The sequence below is a fragment of the Kwoniella pini genome, chromosome 1 (assembly GCF_000512605.2).
Source record: "Kwoniella pini CBS 10737 chromosome 1, complete sequence".
NCBI classification, from domain to species: domain Eukaryota; kingdom Fungi; phylum Basidiomycota; class Tremellomycetes; order Tremellales; family Cryptococcaceae; genus Kwoniella; species Kwoniella pini.
This window is the reverse complement of record NC_091716.1, coordinates 3,092,904-3,109,826: the sequence shown is the minus strand read 5'-3', so window position 1 is coordinate 3,109,826 and position 16,923 is coordinate 3,092,904. Positions and strand designations below refer to the sequence as shown.

The 16,923-nt window shown below is 46.4% G+C and overlaps 3 protein-coding genes across 3 annotated transcripts; 2 read left to right on the top strand and 1 right to left on the bottom strand.

Moving 5' to 3' along the window:
* Nucleotides 1-430: 430 nt before the first annotated feature.
* Nucleotides 431-10,812, bottom strand: I206_101180 (uncharacterized protein; the record flags this gene model as incomplete). Its single annotated transcript, XM_070202342.1, has 16 exons — nucleotides 431-476; nucleotides 551-1,107; nucleotides 1,194-1,824; nucleotides 1,882-2,888; nucleotides 2,940-3,507; nucleotides 3,561-4,793; nucleotides 4,895-7,091; nucleotides 7,154-7,351; nucleotides 7,549-7,875; nucleotides 7,925-8,069; nucleotides 8,124-8,569; nucleotides 8,745-8,886; nucleotides 8,964-9,240; nucleotides 9,333-10,098; nucleotides 10,156-10,428; nucleotides 10,482-10,812. The coding sequence occupies 16 exons, from the start codon at nucleotides 10,810-10,812 to the stop codon at nucleotides 431-433; spliced, it is 9,144 nt and encodes a 3,047-aa protein (XP_070058443.1).
* Nucleotides 10,813-11,125: 313 nt separating this feature from the next.
* I206_101179 (uncharacterized protein) lies at nucleotides 11,126-13,867 on the top strand (the record flags this gene model as incomplete). Its single annotated transcript, XM_070202341.1, has 8 exons — nucleotides 11,126-11,265; nucleotides 11,398-11,625; nucleotides 11,743-12,266; nucleotides 12,336-12,535; nucleotides 12,749-12,841; nucleotides 12,898-13,271; nucleotides 13,355-13,603; nucleotides 13,696-13,867. 8 exons carry the CDS (start codon nucleotides 11,126-11,128, stop codon nucleotides 13,865-13,867), a joined length of 1,980 nt encoding a protein of 659 aa, XP_070058442.1.
* An 850-nt stretch (nucleotides 13,868-14,717) lies between these two features.
* On the top strand, nucleotides 14,718-16,025 carry I206_101178 (uncharacterized protein; the record flags this gene model as incomplete). Its single annotated transcript, XM_019151930.1, has 3 exons — nucleotides 14,718-15,440; nucleotides 15,507-15,660; nucleotides 15,820-16,025. 3 exons carry the CDS (start codon nucleotides 14,718-14,720, stop codon nucleotides 16,023-16,025), a joined length of 1,083 nt encoding a protein of 360 aa, XP_019014068.1.
* Nucleotides 16,026-16,923: the final 898 nt, after the last annotated feature.

Genomic DNA, 16,923 nt, shown 5'->3' with positions numbered 1-16,923 from the left:
TAGATGATTATCTTAAATAGAATTGCATCACATTAGATGGATCTAAGATCAATGGCATTGATATTTTTCTACTTCCACTGGTCTTAGCTTAGCAAAATGACACGACATATTACGCTCTTGGCCCCTGTTTTTCCTCTTGTATATTTGCATTTTATTAGCATAGCATAATTTTATATTTCCGTATTGATGCCATACTCCCTGCTCAATTGCATATAGAACGATGATTCTAATTTACAAATCATTCCCAAGCCATTGTGATTTAGGAGACATGGCGTTCGTTAGACAGTATCGTCAATTCTATTATTTTTGGGGTAATTGAACAAAACAGAATACATATACATTGTACAACAACACATGAAAAGCCAGCGGGGAATGTGAGATTGCAGGGTATCCTTCATGTTGGACCCGACGTCAAGTCACACATATCAATCTAAGTCGCTCGATCAGGTAATTGTTTTTCATACAATTTTAATAATCTACAAAGCATTGATATCAGCTGACTGTCATTTCTTCTTTAATGGAGACAGCCCAGGGAGTAGTATCGACTTACAAGTCCATACCGTCTTCCAAAGGCGAAGTTATACCTTTATGTATCATAACAGGTAATTGATCTGAAAATTCATTTATACGTGGTAACATATCCATAGCTTGTCTAGTACCTTCACCTAATAATCTTAATCGTGGTACAGGTAGAGGTCTTTGACCTTCTAATCTATTTCTAAATCTCAATTCTTCATTGGCATCTTCGTCTTTATTCTCAGCTTCGGCGGAAAGATCTTCCAACTGAGCGTCATTTTTTAGACCATTGATTCTCCCTTTGGTTTGACCATTTGTAATCTCAGAATACACATTCGTAGGTGCTGATGCTCTAATATCAAAATTGACGGTTGAAGTATTCCGCCTAATTGGCATATCTTCTCCTCTTCTCTTCGCTTTCGTAATTTGTTCCTGTTCCAATCCTTTATTGAACGCGTCGAAAGTCTTATAAGCTTGTTCAAAGAAATAAGGTAGAATTTGAATATCTCCATCGCCTTCTCCCCAGACCAGATCGAAATCGTAAACTATGATTGGTGGTCTAGGCTCTTCAATGGATTTCATCGTCATATTCTGTGAGATATCATCATAATTAGTATCAAGTTGATTGATTCGCAGATACAGATCCCATAAGACAAGTATATGCAGTAAAAACTCACAACCAAGGGCAACCAGGCTATTTCCCTCCTGCCATGCTTGGAAGCAGACTCGATCATATCTTTGACACCCGCACTCTCAGCCGAGTCCCTAGCTGCTCCACGTCCGTCACTTGTATCCCAACTAACGAAGGAGACCATCACGCTTAAATCTCTTTTAGGTAAACCTTCTTTAGTCAATCTTCTCTTTAGATCAGATTCGCATTTTCCAACCATAAATCTATAGAAATCGCCTCTAGTCTCAATAGACATGGGAGCATTGAATATACCTAATTCAATTCCACCTAGATCGAATCGCATAGTCTGAGATGTCCGTATATTTGTGGTTGGATTCAATGACTGACCTGCTTTCCGAGCTGTGTGGATGATAGCAGCTGCCATAGGTGAAGGCTCGGTTGATTTACGGAGTTTCATCGATTTGTATGTATTCGATCTTTGAGATGCTACTCGTTCCTGAGAATCGAACGTGTTGGTGATTGAATATACTTTGTTGAGCAATGCTGGAATAGCGAGTAGTCGCGCTACTGATCTGAAAACCCCCGTTTGCACTGTGAACGATAGGTTGACCTGGGCCGTAGGATCTTCGTTGAAAGCTGTCCAATCGTCTGCCAAACGAACGACAGCAGGTTCAAGGCTAGCAGCGTATGGCTATCAGCTCATAGTGCGCGTGTGAGGCAACAGAGAAACCTACTGGAAGGTGATGACGCTTAACTCCTGCAGCTTCAGACTACCGGTCAGATCACCCGCATCAATGGCCATGCTCAGCACTGTAGGAACATCTTGATGAGCTGATCTTGAGGATTGGCGAGAGGTATGGAAATTGAGATGTTCACTCCGCAATTCGCCAGATATCTCACCCTTCGCTCTGAGTTGAGTGACACCAACGTCCAAGTCCACTTCAGTAAATTCTCCATTTGACAGGGTCCGAAGAACGATAGGCGTAAGTTCCAACTTCGCATTCGTAACTCCTACATTCGCATCGAAATCAATCGATCTGAATCGGACAAGAGCTACAATAGCAAGCTTCTGTTGATGCGGAATCGGTATAGGGGCTAAAGCGGGAGCGGGAGTTGAAGCAGCGTCAACTATTGCTGATTTGGGTGGTAAATCCAATGGGGGTGCCGTATCGATCCATACCGCAGCAAAGGTCAACCAAGCGCTAAATTGTTCTAGTCTGAATTGACCTGATAGTTGAGTGTCTACGACGATTGAGAGACCCTTCTGTTGGCCTTTTCCATTATAAGGACGATGAGCAATCGAGAATGCCATGTCCTTCGCACCAGCTTCGATACAACTTCTACCTTCTTCCGCGAACTCATGTCGTAGGTAAGCCGTGACGCCGGAGATGGTACCGGCAACTGTGGTCACATCATTCCCTCCGATTGTGGTACTAGCTAAGAACCCACCACTTTCCCACTTGAGGTCCACATACGCATTTGAGTCAGGGGCGCAGGACAGTCGAAGGCGGGACTTGTCGATACGTAAGCTAAATTTCATTTTGATTTTTTCCATTGTAGTCCGAGAAATTGTCTGAGCAGGTGTTTCACTTCTCGATGCCTGTACAGTGTCTAATTGCGCTTGAGAAGAGGAATTCATTGTAGCTAATTTGTCCTTGGCTCTGTTTTGCATCCGGTTGATAAGCTGCACAAAGAAAGGTAAGATGGAGGGTCGGAGAAGATTCCGACTTTCATGAACAGCCTATATGTGATTATCAGCGACCGACGCATGACGTGTATGATCCATGCTCACGGCGTTGAATATCAGAGACGCATCATTGCCTTCATCCGTATCTAAGCCTGGAGTGACAGTTTTAGGTCCAGTATAATCCATCCACAGCGATACAGTCGGCAAGACCACCGTGTCATGCCATTGTCTAGTCTTCTTAAGATCTGCATTCAACGTCCGCTTGTCAATCTCACTGAGACCCCGGTGAAGCTCCACTATACCACTGTTAAAGGTATATGACATCCTGACGAGTATCCTTTGTGATGGTCGTGTCACAACAGGCGAAGCAGGATCGTCATATTTCGCAGAGACAGTTTCGTATGGATTGTTGGCCATCTCGGATTTGTACTGTGCTTCGAGCTTGGAGATTCGTTCTTTACCATGATGAAATAGGTCGACCAACTTGAATATACCATCTGCAACGTCTGGGGAGAGTGAAAGCTTGAAATCAGTAGCGGAGCAGTGGGCCGAGAGTTGCCACAAGTCAGGTTGAGATGACATCTGAGCTTCCATATCGATCGAAGGAAGAGACATTCGATTGACAGATTCATGGAAATCGCCTGTGAAGTGTTCTGGAGAACTTTGGTCGAATCTGTCGAGCCGACTTTAGCTTTGCAAGCAGCCAGTGCGCCAATTTGGACTCACTTATTAATGAACTGCAAAGCCATATTCTGCACTTTAAATCTAGCCGTCTCATTCCGTCTGTTCTGAAAACTAATCATTCTGATCGAATAAAGTAAAGCGGGGTTGTCACTTTGGACCGTAGCGCCAATAGCTGCACCTTCTACTAGGGGTATTGCAATTCCGATGCCCGAAACCTCCACGAAGACGAGTCGATTAGCAAACCATGAAACTTCGGAATGTTCCACTTTCTCCGCCGATTCTAATCTCTTCAGTACTTTGGTGGTATGAACTTTGACTTCAGCAACTTCCGCTGAACGATGATCTCTAAGCGCATGAAGATCGGACATCCAACTTTTCAGCAAATCAGCTAATTCACTCAGTGCTTCCGGGTGCATAACTGTATGTACGCGACATAAGTTGACGTTCAGCTTCGAGGTCATTTGAGCTGTCGCTGGTATCTCTTGAACTTCTGCGTCCAGGACCATGTAAGCGGTGCGGTTATTTCTGATCGGCTCAGTGTCGTTGCTCAGTGCTTGAGAGCCGAGATGACCGAGTGATAAGCCGAAATGATCCACTTTAGCTCGCCAGTGTAAGGCATGATCGTCTGTGAGGTGGTTCGTTGCGGTGCCTTTGACTGCCAGAGCTTCGAATAATAAAGTCGTAGCCACGTCATCCGCTCGTAGACCAAGTCTAAGACCAGCAACACCGACTTGGACATTGAAAAGCAGTTCTTTGGATTTGTGCGAGCTCGAATTTGCTGATTCCGTAGAAGCTATAGAAACACCTTTGGCATGTCGCTTGCTGATCGCGCTGGTCATATCCCTTCGCCAATCATTGACGAATTCCGTAACGTCGGCGGCAAGTTGTTGATGCAATGACAAGAGTCTATCCAGAATGACAGGTTTGAGCACCCCAGTAAAGAAACCCAGTTCTACGTTGGCGGTAACGTAATTCGATCCTCCGATTGTTTTCAAATCGCCAACAGCTATTATCGATGGCAGTCGAAGGGTCGAAGAATCGGTGGTCTTTATCTTTTGCTTTCGAACAGATGCGTAGGCTCCTACCACTTGGGGATCGGCGTGGACTGCGAAACGTGTGGAGCTGTTGTTGTCTGAATGAGAAATGTATACCTTGCCGAAGTCCCATCGAAGCCAGAGAGATTTAGCTGCTCGTATTTGTAAGTGAGCTGCGGCTATGGAAACATCTGCCGTTGCAAGACGGCTTGTGAAGCTCGGCTCCTCTAATGTAGATACGCTTGAGCTCAGGAATTTAGCAGCTAGTACAGATCGCATGTCGTCGACAGCGGAAGTGTACAATCTGCATCATCAGCTATGTCCAATTGATCGTGAACTCACGGTAGCTCATTCCGCTTCCATGCCTGCACGAATGAATACAAAGCTTTGAGTTGAGGGAGCGAATCGAAATCAAGCGTCTCTAGCCCGAATGCCAACTTGAACTCCGGTCGCTGGTCCTTCCCTGTCTTGTTAATTTGATCGATCAGAGTGGAAAGACCCTCAAGTTGAAGACAGACGATTGTGCGGTCCGCCAAGGTTTCTGGGTCATCTTCCAGCTGCAAGAGTGATATCATGACGCTCTCGCAATGGGCATTGAGTGTTTCTTTCGATGAGACATGAGCCGAAGCCTGAGAATTACGGGTGCTCTTCTTCGACAAGCCAGTCAGATGCAAATGACGTGTACCAAGATGGAATCGCAATCCACCTCCTCGGGCATTTAGATCGATAGCTCCCAATTGGACGTCACTGATGATTACTGTACTATGATCTTCGGACATAGGCTTTCTTGTCTTGGCGGCTGGTGCCGGCTCATTTTTTGGCAGATGCACCAAAGCGGCTTGCACTAAGCCAATTATACTATCTGAGATGTCTGTCTTGATTTCCTGTACAGCAAATACGAGTTGAACTTGAGACAGTGGCCTCTCCTCTGCCTTTCCAACGACTTGTGAGCCGCCAATAGACGATTTGTTGAGGAATACACTGCTGGAGAGAACGGCTTTCGAGCTTAACGCAGGGCCGTGATGGCTGATTTTGAGCTGGTCAGAATATAAAAATAGGTCCATTGCCTTTTCTCTTGGCCTGGTATGAGCGGCTTCGGTGACATATTGACCGAAGACTGACTGAATAAAATGTTGTTCTCTGATAATGTTTTCGGCTCCATGTACAGTTTCTTCGACCCTGCATAGGTTCTGTACGACAAAATTGGCCATCTGTTCGAGGGGTATAGCTAGATTCAAATCTTGATTGGCGGGTATTCTTCTGTACCAATCTCTAAACCTTTCCAAGATACACCAACCAGTCTGCGTCCGTATGTTCCGAAAGTCCTGTACGTGTAGACCATAAGCCCTTTCGTAGGCGAACGCAGGTAGATAGGTATCATATCCATTCTGCATGGCCTTTTGCAAGATTGTATAGAGCACATGAGCATCCAAGTTCGACAAAGGCTTGTGAAGATTGAGGTGTGCGAGCGCCTCTTGCCAAGGTGTAAGCAATTTGAAAAGAGTTTCTGCCGCTGAGGTGACAGTGTCAAATTCGGTATGGGCTAGCTTCGTGTGTACTCGTAGCCCTTGACTTTGATGAGCTGCCACTTCCAATCCATCTATGTTCAGTTTGAGCACAGGATTCTCATTAGAAGTCAGGTCCGGAAGATTGAGAGCATCTCGAAGGGATATATCGGAGTTCGGAACACTTGACGCGGTAGCGAGAATTGCAATCGAAGTCATGCGTGCTTTGACATCGAGTATCTGTTGCTTGTTGCGTGGAGCATGATGGGACAGATGACAATCTAAGCCGGCCATCTTAGCGGACAGGGTAGTATTGTCAGATAGGCCGAGTGACAAGCGAAGATTGATGAGAGGTGTACGTATATCGAAGACTTGCGGCGCGGTCGTCTTCGATTCTCCCTCTACAGACGATACTTGTTCGACAAGGAGGGCGTCCAAGCGCTTTTCGAAACCTTTCTCTCCAGTAGACAATCCTTCAAGCACTCTTGTCAACACCCCAATACAAGTAGGTCTCAGATCTAAATCGATGGGTTTTCCGGATATACGGATGACATCACCATTGTCGTTGCTGCGCATAGAGTTCGGGAAGGGAATAGTCGAATCGTCTGGGTGAGCTGTCAGTGTGGACTCTTGAAAAAGTGAAGTGAGATGTCGGTGATGGGCCAGATGAAAAGCCTGTAACCTCGAGTCCAACGCCGAAGCCATATCTCCATACGCCGGAGTCTTCTCCGAGATCACTGAGCCTTCCATCGAAGTCGCGCTGGACAATGTGTCTGATTCGTCACCGACTGATGAGCTGTCAGGCGTTTCCCTGGCAGTGGCATAGGATCTTGAACGTTTGTTCGGCAGTCGGACCTGTTGAGATTCAGTAAGATCGCCTTCTGAGGCACTTGAGCTAGCTGAAGAGGATTCGTTCTGGTGCAAATCGGAAGTAGAAGTGGAGATAATGGATTCGTCGTCTTCAGCCGTTCTACAGTCATGTGGTCTTTCAATCATCGGGAGAGGTAGATAGAGACCGTTGACATGCTGATCAACTGTTCTAAAAGTGATCAGAATCATAACGCACTTGGAAACCTTAATTGTGTTGTGGACTTACAAGATGGTTCCGAGTCTTGGTACATATACCAAATTCTACTTGTCTCCCTGTCCTCTCGTCTCAGGAATTCCTGCTGCTGCGCAACCATCTCCTTCCATCCTTCAGAAGCCTTATAGATATCTATAGTCGCGCCAGCTTTGGCGGTACCTACAGTCTGCCAAGATCTCCTAGGTCCCCTTTCCAAGAGGTTCATCGCCGCTAGCGGTAACGACGCGCCCATTATGGAACTGCATGAACGGGTGCCCAGACTACTGGTATCGAGAGAAAAGCCCCGAGGTAGCTCAAGTGATATAGCGTTATCGCCGGAGGTAAGAATGATCGCTGCTTCGTCCAATGACACCTTGAGAAACGTCACTGAGAACAATTAGCGAGTCGCTTTGTGACAGTAGACTCACCATCAGGAGGTGTCTTTGGAACATATATTTCCGAAGGACTGTTCTCATGGTCTGAGAAGGTATAGCCGACACTTCGTCCGGCCGCTTGTAAGACCGAGACTAGCTCGGGACCCAAAAAAGCTGTGACTTTCGGTATTGCCACTTCCCACAAACACAAGTATGTTGTCGCATAGGGTTGAGGACCGAACAACCTGTTGGCTTTCACTTCTATACCTTCAACAAAGACTGTATCAGTCTCGCTGATCGAAGGGCAGGATCCACGAGCGTATGATTTGTCGAGGTCGGATGAGGCAATGACATAGGTAGGTGTAGCATCCAGCGATAGCTCTTCGAAGGGGATCAGCCTTCACAGATATACCCGATTCGATGAACTCACCCATGAAGTGATCTACCGACTTGAGATTCATCTGTAATTGGGGTACAGGTATGACCAAGCCCTTTTTGCAATTATAGATTTCGTCTGACATCAAAATGAGTGATTCTTCGACGTTCATGGTGACGAATACCGCGAATGGATTAGACTACATGTCTAGTGATCAGAACATCTGCAGACATACCAAGTGACGATGACTCACTCTGCCAGGCCTATATTTTTCTTCTACAGGATCTCCAACAGAATTCGGATCGTGGTCAAACTTTTCCAGGTATTCTTGCATCGTTCGGAATTGCGTGAATGATCCGAAATAATTATCTTTAACGCAAAATAATCGTCTGAGGACCCATCCCAGAGCCTTGAAGACGACATGCTTGCCTTCTAGATGAAGATCAAGCGTCTCTTGTAGATCAGGTTTTGGGATTGCGTAGTACAAGTAAGATCCTTTGGCGGTCAATTTTCCGATTTTACCGATCTCAAGAACCTCGGGCCCAAAGGCTCGGTGAGTGTCCCATTTAGGTACACAAAGCTCGACGCGTGCATCTGATAAGCTGACACTGAATGGAACGGTTGACATCTCGGGTCGGTATTGTGTCGAGGTGACAGCGACGTAGGCATCCAATCTTGGTCCATATACGTCCATAAAAGCTAGAGAGGATCAGCTTGTTTGACTGGGATTCGCACTCACCATTCGCGTCCCTAGACCAAGGTGCATCAACAATATTGTAATCATTGATGTACAGATGGAGATCATAGTTGATGAGCGAGACTCGGAAGTTGTAGTGATTGGGAACAAAATGGTGGTAATCGCCAACCGTCGCACCAGAACTCCAATCTTTAGCCAGATCAGATATCAGAGTGACGTGATCTCGTAGAAGACTGATAGAAGCGGTATCTAGGGTGATATCCATACCCCAATCTCTTTGCGCGTTCCATTCCAGAGGGGTAGGCATAGTCATGGAGAGCTGAATGTCAACGGCAATCTAGCATCGTTGCAACTCACCTTGCAGGTCTTGGCATTAATGAATGTATCCAGGTTCACACTAGAGCTGATACCGATTGAATCTAACTGAAGTATCACCATTGAATCGTAGCCTTGTTTGGTCGCGACTTGGTCTTGAGTATACGATATCGACGAATTAGGTCCTACGACTACATCCAGCCAGCCATACCGCCTTTCAACATCCGTCGAAACATTGTCATATTGCCAATCCTTCGATGGTTCCCTTGTGGGTATACGCATGATAGTCTCATCTTCCAACAGCAAATGTAGCACAAAAGTCGTGTGCATCCGAGTATCTCCTGGCCGAAGGCGCGGTCTGTTTTCAGAATCAAAAAACAGGGAGGGAGCGAAAGCTCGCTGAATAGCCTCTCTAAAGGATCAGCTATGCACATCAAAATCGCGACGAACCTTTGCTTGTCTGCCCATGGGCCATACTTGACATTGCCCTTATGTATCACTATGTCTATTCCATATTCTGGGGGCAAGTCTACATTCCCTACTTCATCCAAATCATCTATATATGGGGCTTCGGATCGATGAGGGACAAGGCCGGGTGTGTCGGCATAATAAGTGAGATCGAGTTGATGGGTTTCAAGCAGAGTAGTGACTTTTGCGTATTCCCTTTCTTCTCTCTTAGGCGCCCTCGGTTCTCCATTCTCGGGCTCCCGATACCGAGCGAGTCCCTTCCATATTCTATCAGTCGGAAGGCCAGCCACTGGAGGTGTGGAGAATTTGGGATCGTGTAGGAATTTGAATTGCTTGGAAAGTAGATGGAATCCGCTAAATATGGACAAGGTGGAAGGTGGTTTGGCGGTGAGGTCAGGTTGTCGTTTGAGAAGTTCATCATATACCTTTTTGCCGTGAGCCAGGAGGGGTCCGGAATAGTCGACGTTTGTGCGCATAATCACACTGGCATCATGGAAGGTGAGATTGATAGATGTCTTGTATAGATCAAGGGAAGATCGAGAATCCGTCACTTCTACAGTACCTTCTGCACGTTTGAAATTACCAATCAAGACCATCGGAGTCGCATCACTTCCTAGTACGACAGATCCTGTGACTATTCTAAGGTCGATGGGCAAAGCTTCCCGAAACCAATTAACACCTTCCGGAACAGGTTTAACTGCTGGCTTGACAAGGTTGACATTGTGATGATCTGGATCTGGAGGATGCTCTGATCAAATGAAGGCTTTTAAGCATTGTGCTGCTTCTGCAGATGGAATGAACTCACGATGATCTGCATGACCATTCTCTGACGTAGGCTCTTTGGTCGTAGCGCTTCCTCGACTAGATGTTTTCACCACTTTCTTGAACCTAGATCGTAAAGTCGAGTCTGGTTCGACCGTACTATCGTTTGATGTCCTCGAAGAGTCTTTTGCATCAGCAGCCTCTTCACGCTCATGCTTCTTCATCCGCTCGACAATTGCATCGTAAGCGGGAGTTCGGTTATAAACAAAGCCTTCGACACCTTCGGCGAAAACCGTTATTCGACAAGGTAATTTGTCTGACTTGCTTCGTCAGCGACACCTCACTATGAGGTTTATGGAGAAAGCTTACTTCTCTTCTTGTTCGAAGACTCTGAGTCGGTTTCATGCCTTATCCTGAATTTCCAATATCTCCAAGTGATATGTCCGTGCAGCGCTCTGACCGATACGTTGCTAGAGTGATATTCTACATCTCTGAATGATATTCGACCTGCTAAAGGGGCAATCTGTAGTGATCCGATGACCAAATACGCATTATAGCTTCTCCAGGTATAGAGACGAATAAAGAAAGCAACGATGGATCCGAGAAGCCGATTCCAATAGAAAAGAAATGCTGAAGCTCCGATGACGACTGCTGCTAGCTCAATGAGCAGTAGCAAGTTGACGTGATCCGGGACGGCCATTTCGTGAGCCTCAGCCGATAGTGTATCGTATCATGGTCGAGAAGGTGATTGAGCAAGTCGGTGCAGCCTCGATATACGAGTTTGAAGTATGATCAGTAGTTCACGATGCAGACCCAAACTATCAGTAAGATCTCAATCAAAACAGATTACAGCAAGGATCTCGTAAACAAATGGTAAAACAATAAAATATGATGATGTCATCAGATCTGCTTCCTCGTCCATCCAGGTTCTTTCTCCTGTCGTATATTATATGGATCTTTAGAGCTCCCTATCTCACTCGCAGCTATTACAACCCCTACAGACGAGCAAAGGGATGATGAATGGGCGGAAGACGGACAGCTCGCCGTTCGAGCATCTTCGCTTGACGGTTGACGCGGCTACATTGGACGCTGCATTGGGCAAACGAGCAGTTCAAGCCATTGATCTGGATGGCACTTTAATACATAGCGACGAGTAAGTTTAAAGCCAACCCCCCCGGCACGCTACTACAGACCTGTCAAACATGATCTATGTATCCTTACAGCGCTCTAGCCGATCCTCGATCATGTAAATCCCAACGGTTATACTGACGCAAGGCTCTCATAGGAAGACGGCCAGTGATATTCTGACCGAACAACTCGAAAGGATATGGAACGAATATCCCAATGGCCTGTTGGATATGAGTGAGGAGAAGCTTGAGAGGTTACCGCCAGACGAAGATTCTGTCGAGAAACATGATGCAACTGAAGAGAAGGAAAAAGAGCAAGACCCTTTCAAGATGATGAGCCGGACAGATATGGATAAATTACGAAGTGAAGTTCATGAGCAGCTGAAGTGAGTACTGTTGATTTCAGTATCTCATCGTCGAGCTTCCGTCTTATCCTTTGATTGCCGAGACTTCTTCCAGCAGGCACCTTATGGTCCCATGGCTGATTCTTCATTTACCCGCAGTTCCGCTCGAAATGAGCTTTGGTTTGTCCTCGAGCTCGCCAAGACTCTCGCTGTCTCTTCGAACTTTACCGCTCAGCCGCCTGCAGCACCCAACCAACCAGCAGAGGCCGCGTCGAAGAAGGCAAAAGCGAAAGCCGCTCAGAAGGCCAATGAAGCAGGAACGAAGGCTTCACTACCTACATCCGTTTCCCAAGAACCACCAATCCTTCCCGCAGGTACATACTCGACCACGCCCTCAACACAGTCCGCAAAACCGACTCACGTCCAAATCCACGACTTAGAATTGGTTTTGGCAGCAAAACAACAAGCTTTAGATGAATGCTCAGCTCTTATTGACTCTGCTGTGTCGGAATTGCAGATGATGGCTACTGCTGGTGACAGGTTCTGGAGGGATGTCAGGAAGCTGAAAGAAGGAGAAAATGGCAGAAATCAATGGGCAGTCTTACCCAAACCTGACTTCGGAAGAACTATGTCTGCCGGTGAAATGGCCAAAGATGTCATAATACCTTACGCGATTGATGAGGGTGAGTTGTATTGACCAAGGAATTTTGCTAATTAAATAGCTCCCCAAATCACTCGATCACGTTGTCTAGCTGCCTTTGATTTAGATCCAACAAAGGAAGACGCTTTGACATTCGGTTCTCGCTCATACCTGCGCTTACGAGCCACTTTGAAGGATGTTTCGGGTGCTGTTGTAGGATCATCTCCCACTCCTGGTACCGATTCCTCTGATGTGAGGGCAGAGATGGAGGCAGCACAAATGGAAGCGTTTGATGAGGATCTTTTCGGCGAGGTATGTGATTGTTTTAACCTCCCGTCTTCTCTCCCTACGGGTTGTATGCGACTCTGCGCTTGCACACTGTGCCATAATTTGATATGGCTGATGCGAGCCTTTTGCTACCCTTCACCCTCCCCCGCCTTTTCTGGCGTCAATCTAAGCTTTTCCGGCCTGCTCTTCAAACTTTATCCTGTTTGAAGCCGAAACGCTAATCATCAATCTTCGTAGCTGCGGTACGAGGCAGCACAGATGTCAAAGAGTGAATTGGACTCAAGGGCAATCGCGTTACCTATAGCGGAGTACACTCTTTCCTTTGAACTAGTAAGCATCCAAGGAGCGCTCTCATGTGTATTCATTACTCAAAGCTGCATACATAGTACGATACTCGCACAAGTTCGCAAACTCCGACATCGCCTTTGTGCGATTTGATGGTATCTTCCGCCCGTTTGAATCTGATCAATCTTCACAAGTACCGTAAAACCAGGCTTGTCCGAACCGTCTTAAAAAATACAGCAGCACCAACCATTCTCAAGCCTATCTTGCAAGGTTTGCGATACCGCCAGCTATGTAACATCGTCAATGCAACACTTACCAATTTCTCGAATCTTTTCAAGACCGCGGGGTTGGAGAGCAGTCACGATAATCGCTTGGATCCCGGTCAGCCTTTATCGGATGTGGTCAGCGGATTCATTATGGGTGAATCGGATACGGCAACTCTGCAGATCAGTCACAAACTTGAGCTTCCAGGCTGGTAAGTCACCCGCTGCTACGCGAGTACCTTGACTTGCGGCTGGTAGGCTGATGACTAACGTATGTTTCGATCCGTACAATTAGTCCAGGTGTAAAGATCGAAATCTCAGCACCATTCAGGACTAAAGTGATATTCAATAACGCCTCATTCGATCTAGCAAATCCCGCCCAACTCCCTCACGTCTTAGCCGAAGAATTTGCTAGTCAGCTTTTACATTTGGTATATGCAGAGATCCGTGACCGACTTTCCTCGCAAAACGTGTCAATCAAGTCTGGAGTATTTTTAGATGAACTAGAAGGAACGCTTCATCTGGGCCACTTGGGGTATCTCAGGTGAGTAAGACATATCACAAAGTCTTAGACCCGAATTTTTCGCCTGAGACTGATCGGAAATTGATATTTCCTACGTGCCTTGCTTAATTCAGAATCACGATACCCCCTCCGTTTCATAATGTCATTTGTAACGTCGATCAAAATTCGGCAACCGAAGAATCAATTACATCTACCGGTCCAAACCAGTCTTACGATGCCCGTCGTGATGGAAGCCTATATATTTGGCTAGACGGCATAGCAGAGAGTTTGATTGCCAGTCAATAGAGACATACGATAGATTGCCCAAAGTTATAAATCTGTTTATCGATCCGCATGCATTTCTACCAGTATTGACGTGATTCAGGGGTCTAAGAATAAGGTTCCGGGCAAAAATAACATAAGTTGGCCGTATTTCTCCCGATTCAGTATAAATAATGAATGGTAAACACGGGTAAAACCTGGAACAAATCACGTAAAATGTTTGGGACTCAAGAAGAAAAGAGAAAAATCGACCCTCAGTTACTGGTAGATCTTCGCACATCAGGAAAATCTGAGACATATCTCGACGGCTCGGGATCTACAAATTATTTCCTAAGATCCTTAATTCCTTGTTCCTCGAAATATCAAGGAGTGGTAAGCACGGCAAAGGCAAGAAGACTGTTAAGGGTTTTTTCTGCATTGGATTCTCACGTTTGATCGAGGAGGTCAGTCCATTGAGCACTGTAATTTAATTTCGAGAGGGTCCCGTATAAGGAACCCGGGCGTCCGGTGAATGATGTATGCCTTTTTTCGCTTGTTCTTTCAAGCTTGAGACCGATTGTAGGAGAAGCGACCCGGAGAAAGTCACCATGTGCAGATCAATGTGAATGTCTCACTGATTGAAGGGGGAGCGGTACTTCGATCCGTAAATAAATGAATTACGTTTTGTCGATCAAACATCTTTTATGAGCAGCGATGCCCGGGGGAGGAACGACTTCCGAAAAAAAAGTATATATATACCTTCTTTGAAACGATTATCGTTCAGTTCTTTTCTTCACCCACAATCTCACAAGCTCAATTCACAACTAGCCTTCAAACTCTCCACCCTCTCCGACCAACCTCTTTACCCGACTACCTTAGTTTATCCTTAACTACCATGTTCTTCTCCATTCAAACCATTGCCCTCGTTGCCTCTACTGGTCTTTTGGCCTCGCAAGGTGCTTCAGCCCTTGCTGTCGAAGAGAGATCCACTTCTCTTTGTAATCAACAGTATTACGGTGCTAGCGGTGTACCTTGGAACTCCAACTCTTCCCCTGGATCTTTCTGTTCTTCGAACAAACCTTCCAACAATAAATACTGGAAACAACTTCCTTACTCTGATGGTTACGATAAAGTCAGATGTTCCGGATCCAGCAAGTCTAGATACAATGTCTGTGGAAGTGGTAACAAAAGAACAAGTCTCCCAAAGAAATGTAACCCACCTCACAAGTTCCCTTGGGGTTACACTTCCCCTAAGACCTCGACTTCTTCAGCTGCTCCGGCTAAGTCCAGCTCTGCTGCTCCAGTAGCTTCTTCGGCCGCTGTCTCCTCTGCCGCCGCTGTATCTTCTGCCGCCGCTGTATCTTCTGCCGCTGCTGTATCTTCTGCCGCTGCTGTATCTTCCGCTGCCGCCGTCTCATCCGCTGTCGGTGCTGCTTCCTCCGCTGCTGCTTCCCCAGCTGCTTCCTCTGCTGCTTCCTCCGCTGCTGCTTCCCCAGCTGCTTCTTCAGCTGCTGCCAGCTCGAATGCTGCTACCCCAGTCCAAGCTACCTCAGCTGCTGCTTCGCCATCTGCCTCCGCAGCTGTCGACCCTCTTTCTTACCCCGTTTGTGAGACTACTGTGAGTCCTTTGTGCCCCTCGGTCATTCGCCTTATGAAACCTGCTGATATCCGCGTCTCCATTCAGTACCAAGTAACCTACCAAAACTACACTTTGGTTGCTCCCAACGGTGTCTGGACTGGTCTTACTGTTGGAGCTGCAGCTCAAGATGCTTCTTACATGACCTACACCCTCGCTACTACCATCGACGACTGTCTCGCCGCGTGTGACGAAATAGAAGGTGAGTTTCCGTTCAGTATGGCGGCCATCGCCGACAACCGTCATTTTCCCTACCTTTTTCTGTCCTACCCTCCCATCTTTAAACCTTCATATCTCGCCTTCCTGTGATGCTTTTTGGATGATCTCTGAAGCATTTTGAAGCTAACTTCCCCCTCTACAGGATGCACGTTCGTGAATACCTACTATGATGTGAACGAATCAGAGAACTACCTTCCTAAACATACCGATGGTGTTCTCACTTGTGCCATGTTCTCTCAATGTGTTGGTACCGACGAAAACACCAACTGGGGTGGACAAGACGATCCTAACACCATCGTTCAATCTAACGGGTACTGCAAATCTGCCGCTTGTGGTGCTCCCTCTTAAGCAGCTCAAAATCCTTAGCTAGTACCGATCTATTAGGTTTAGCAGGTGTGGTTTATCCTTTTGGCTTTTGTAGGATAGTTTAGCGCGTATTTCAGTTATTAGCATAGCTAGCAGGCCAGTGCATGTGATGGGATGCAATGTTTGATCGATCACTTCTTACTCTCTGCAAAGTCGCATTTGAAGCGTCCTTACACATTGATACAGCTTCTGAGCGTCCAACACATATTTACACATGGTAACCGCCACTTACACCATATTCCTGCGAATCCCTGCCTCAGCGACCTGTTGCTCTGTTTACCCAGCACCTTTGTCACTTCTCTGACGTGCTCACATCCTCAAACATTGGGTGTTCTCTAAGGTCAAAACGTTCCCGAATAACAGTACTTGGTGCGAACCCGGAAAAATTACTGGTATATACGTGCTACTCGGATGTACAGTGCATTCGGACGGCATTACAAAGTTTCTGATGACTGCTACGTGGGGCTCCGACCTCATTACAAAAACCATTAGTGTATCTGAGTGACCCGTGCATCCGAGTAGCGCGTACATACGAGTACCTGGCCGTGTTTCTTCAAGTGATTACATGCTTGCCAGCGATGTATCTCGTTGAATGTCATCGCCAATTGAAGGAGCAAATAAGCATGATTTCGTTTTTCCAGCTGTCCATCACTTTTACCTTGTGAAAGAGTTACCAGGGAATTAAGCGCCTCGATCGGCCGAACACGTGTGATGGGTATTCCCTATTTCGGACAACCTGCATTGTACACAGTCATTTTGTCGTTTGAGTGTTTTCTTTTTATTCAGCAGAGAACTGAATAACAAGCTGGCTGCGAGAGGACTGCGGTGGCTTTTCTTATTGAATCGCTGATATCCAATCTGCGGTTCATTGTAAACTGGC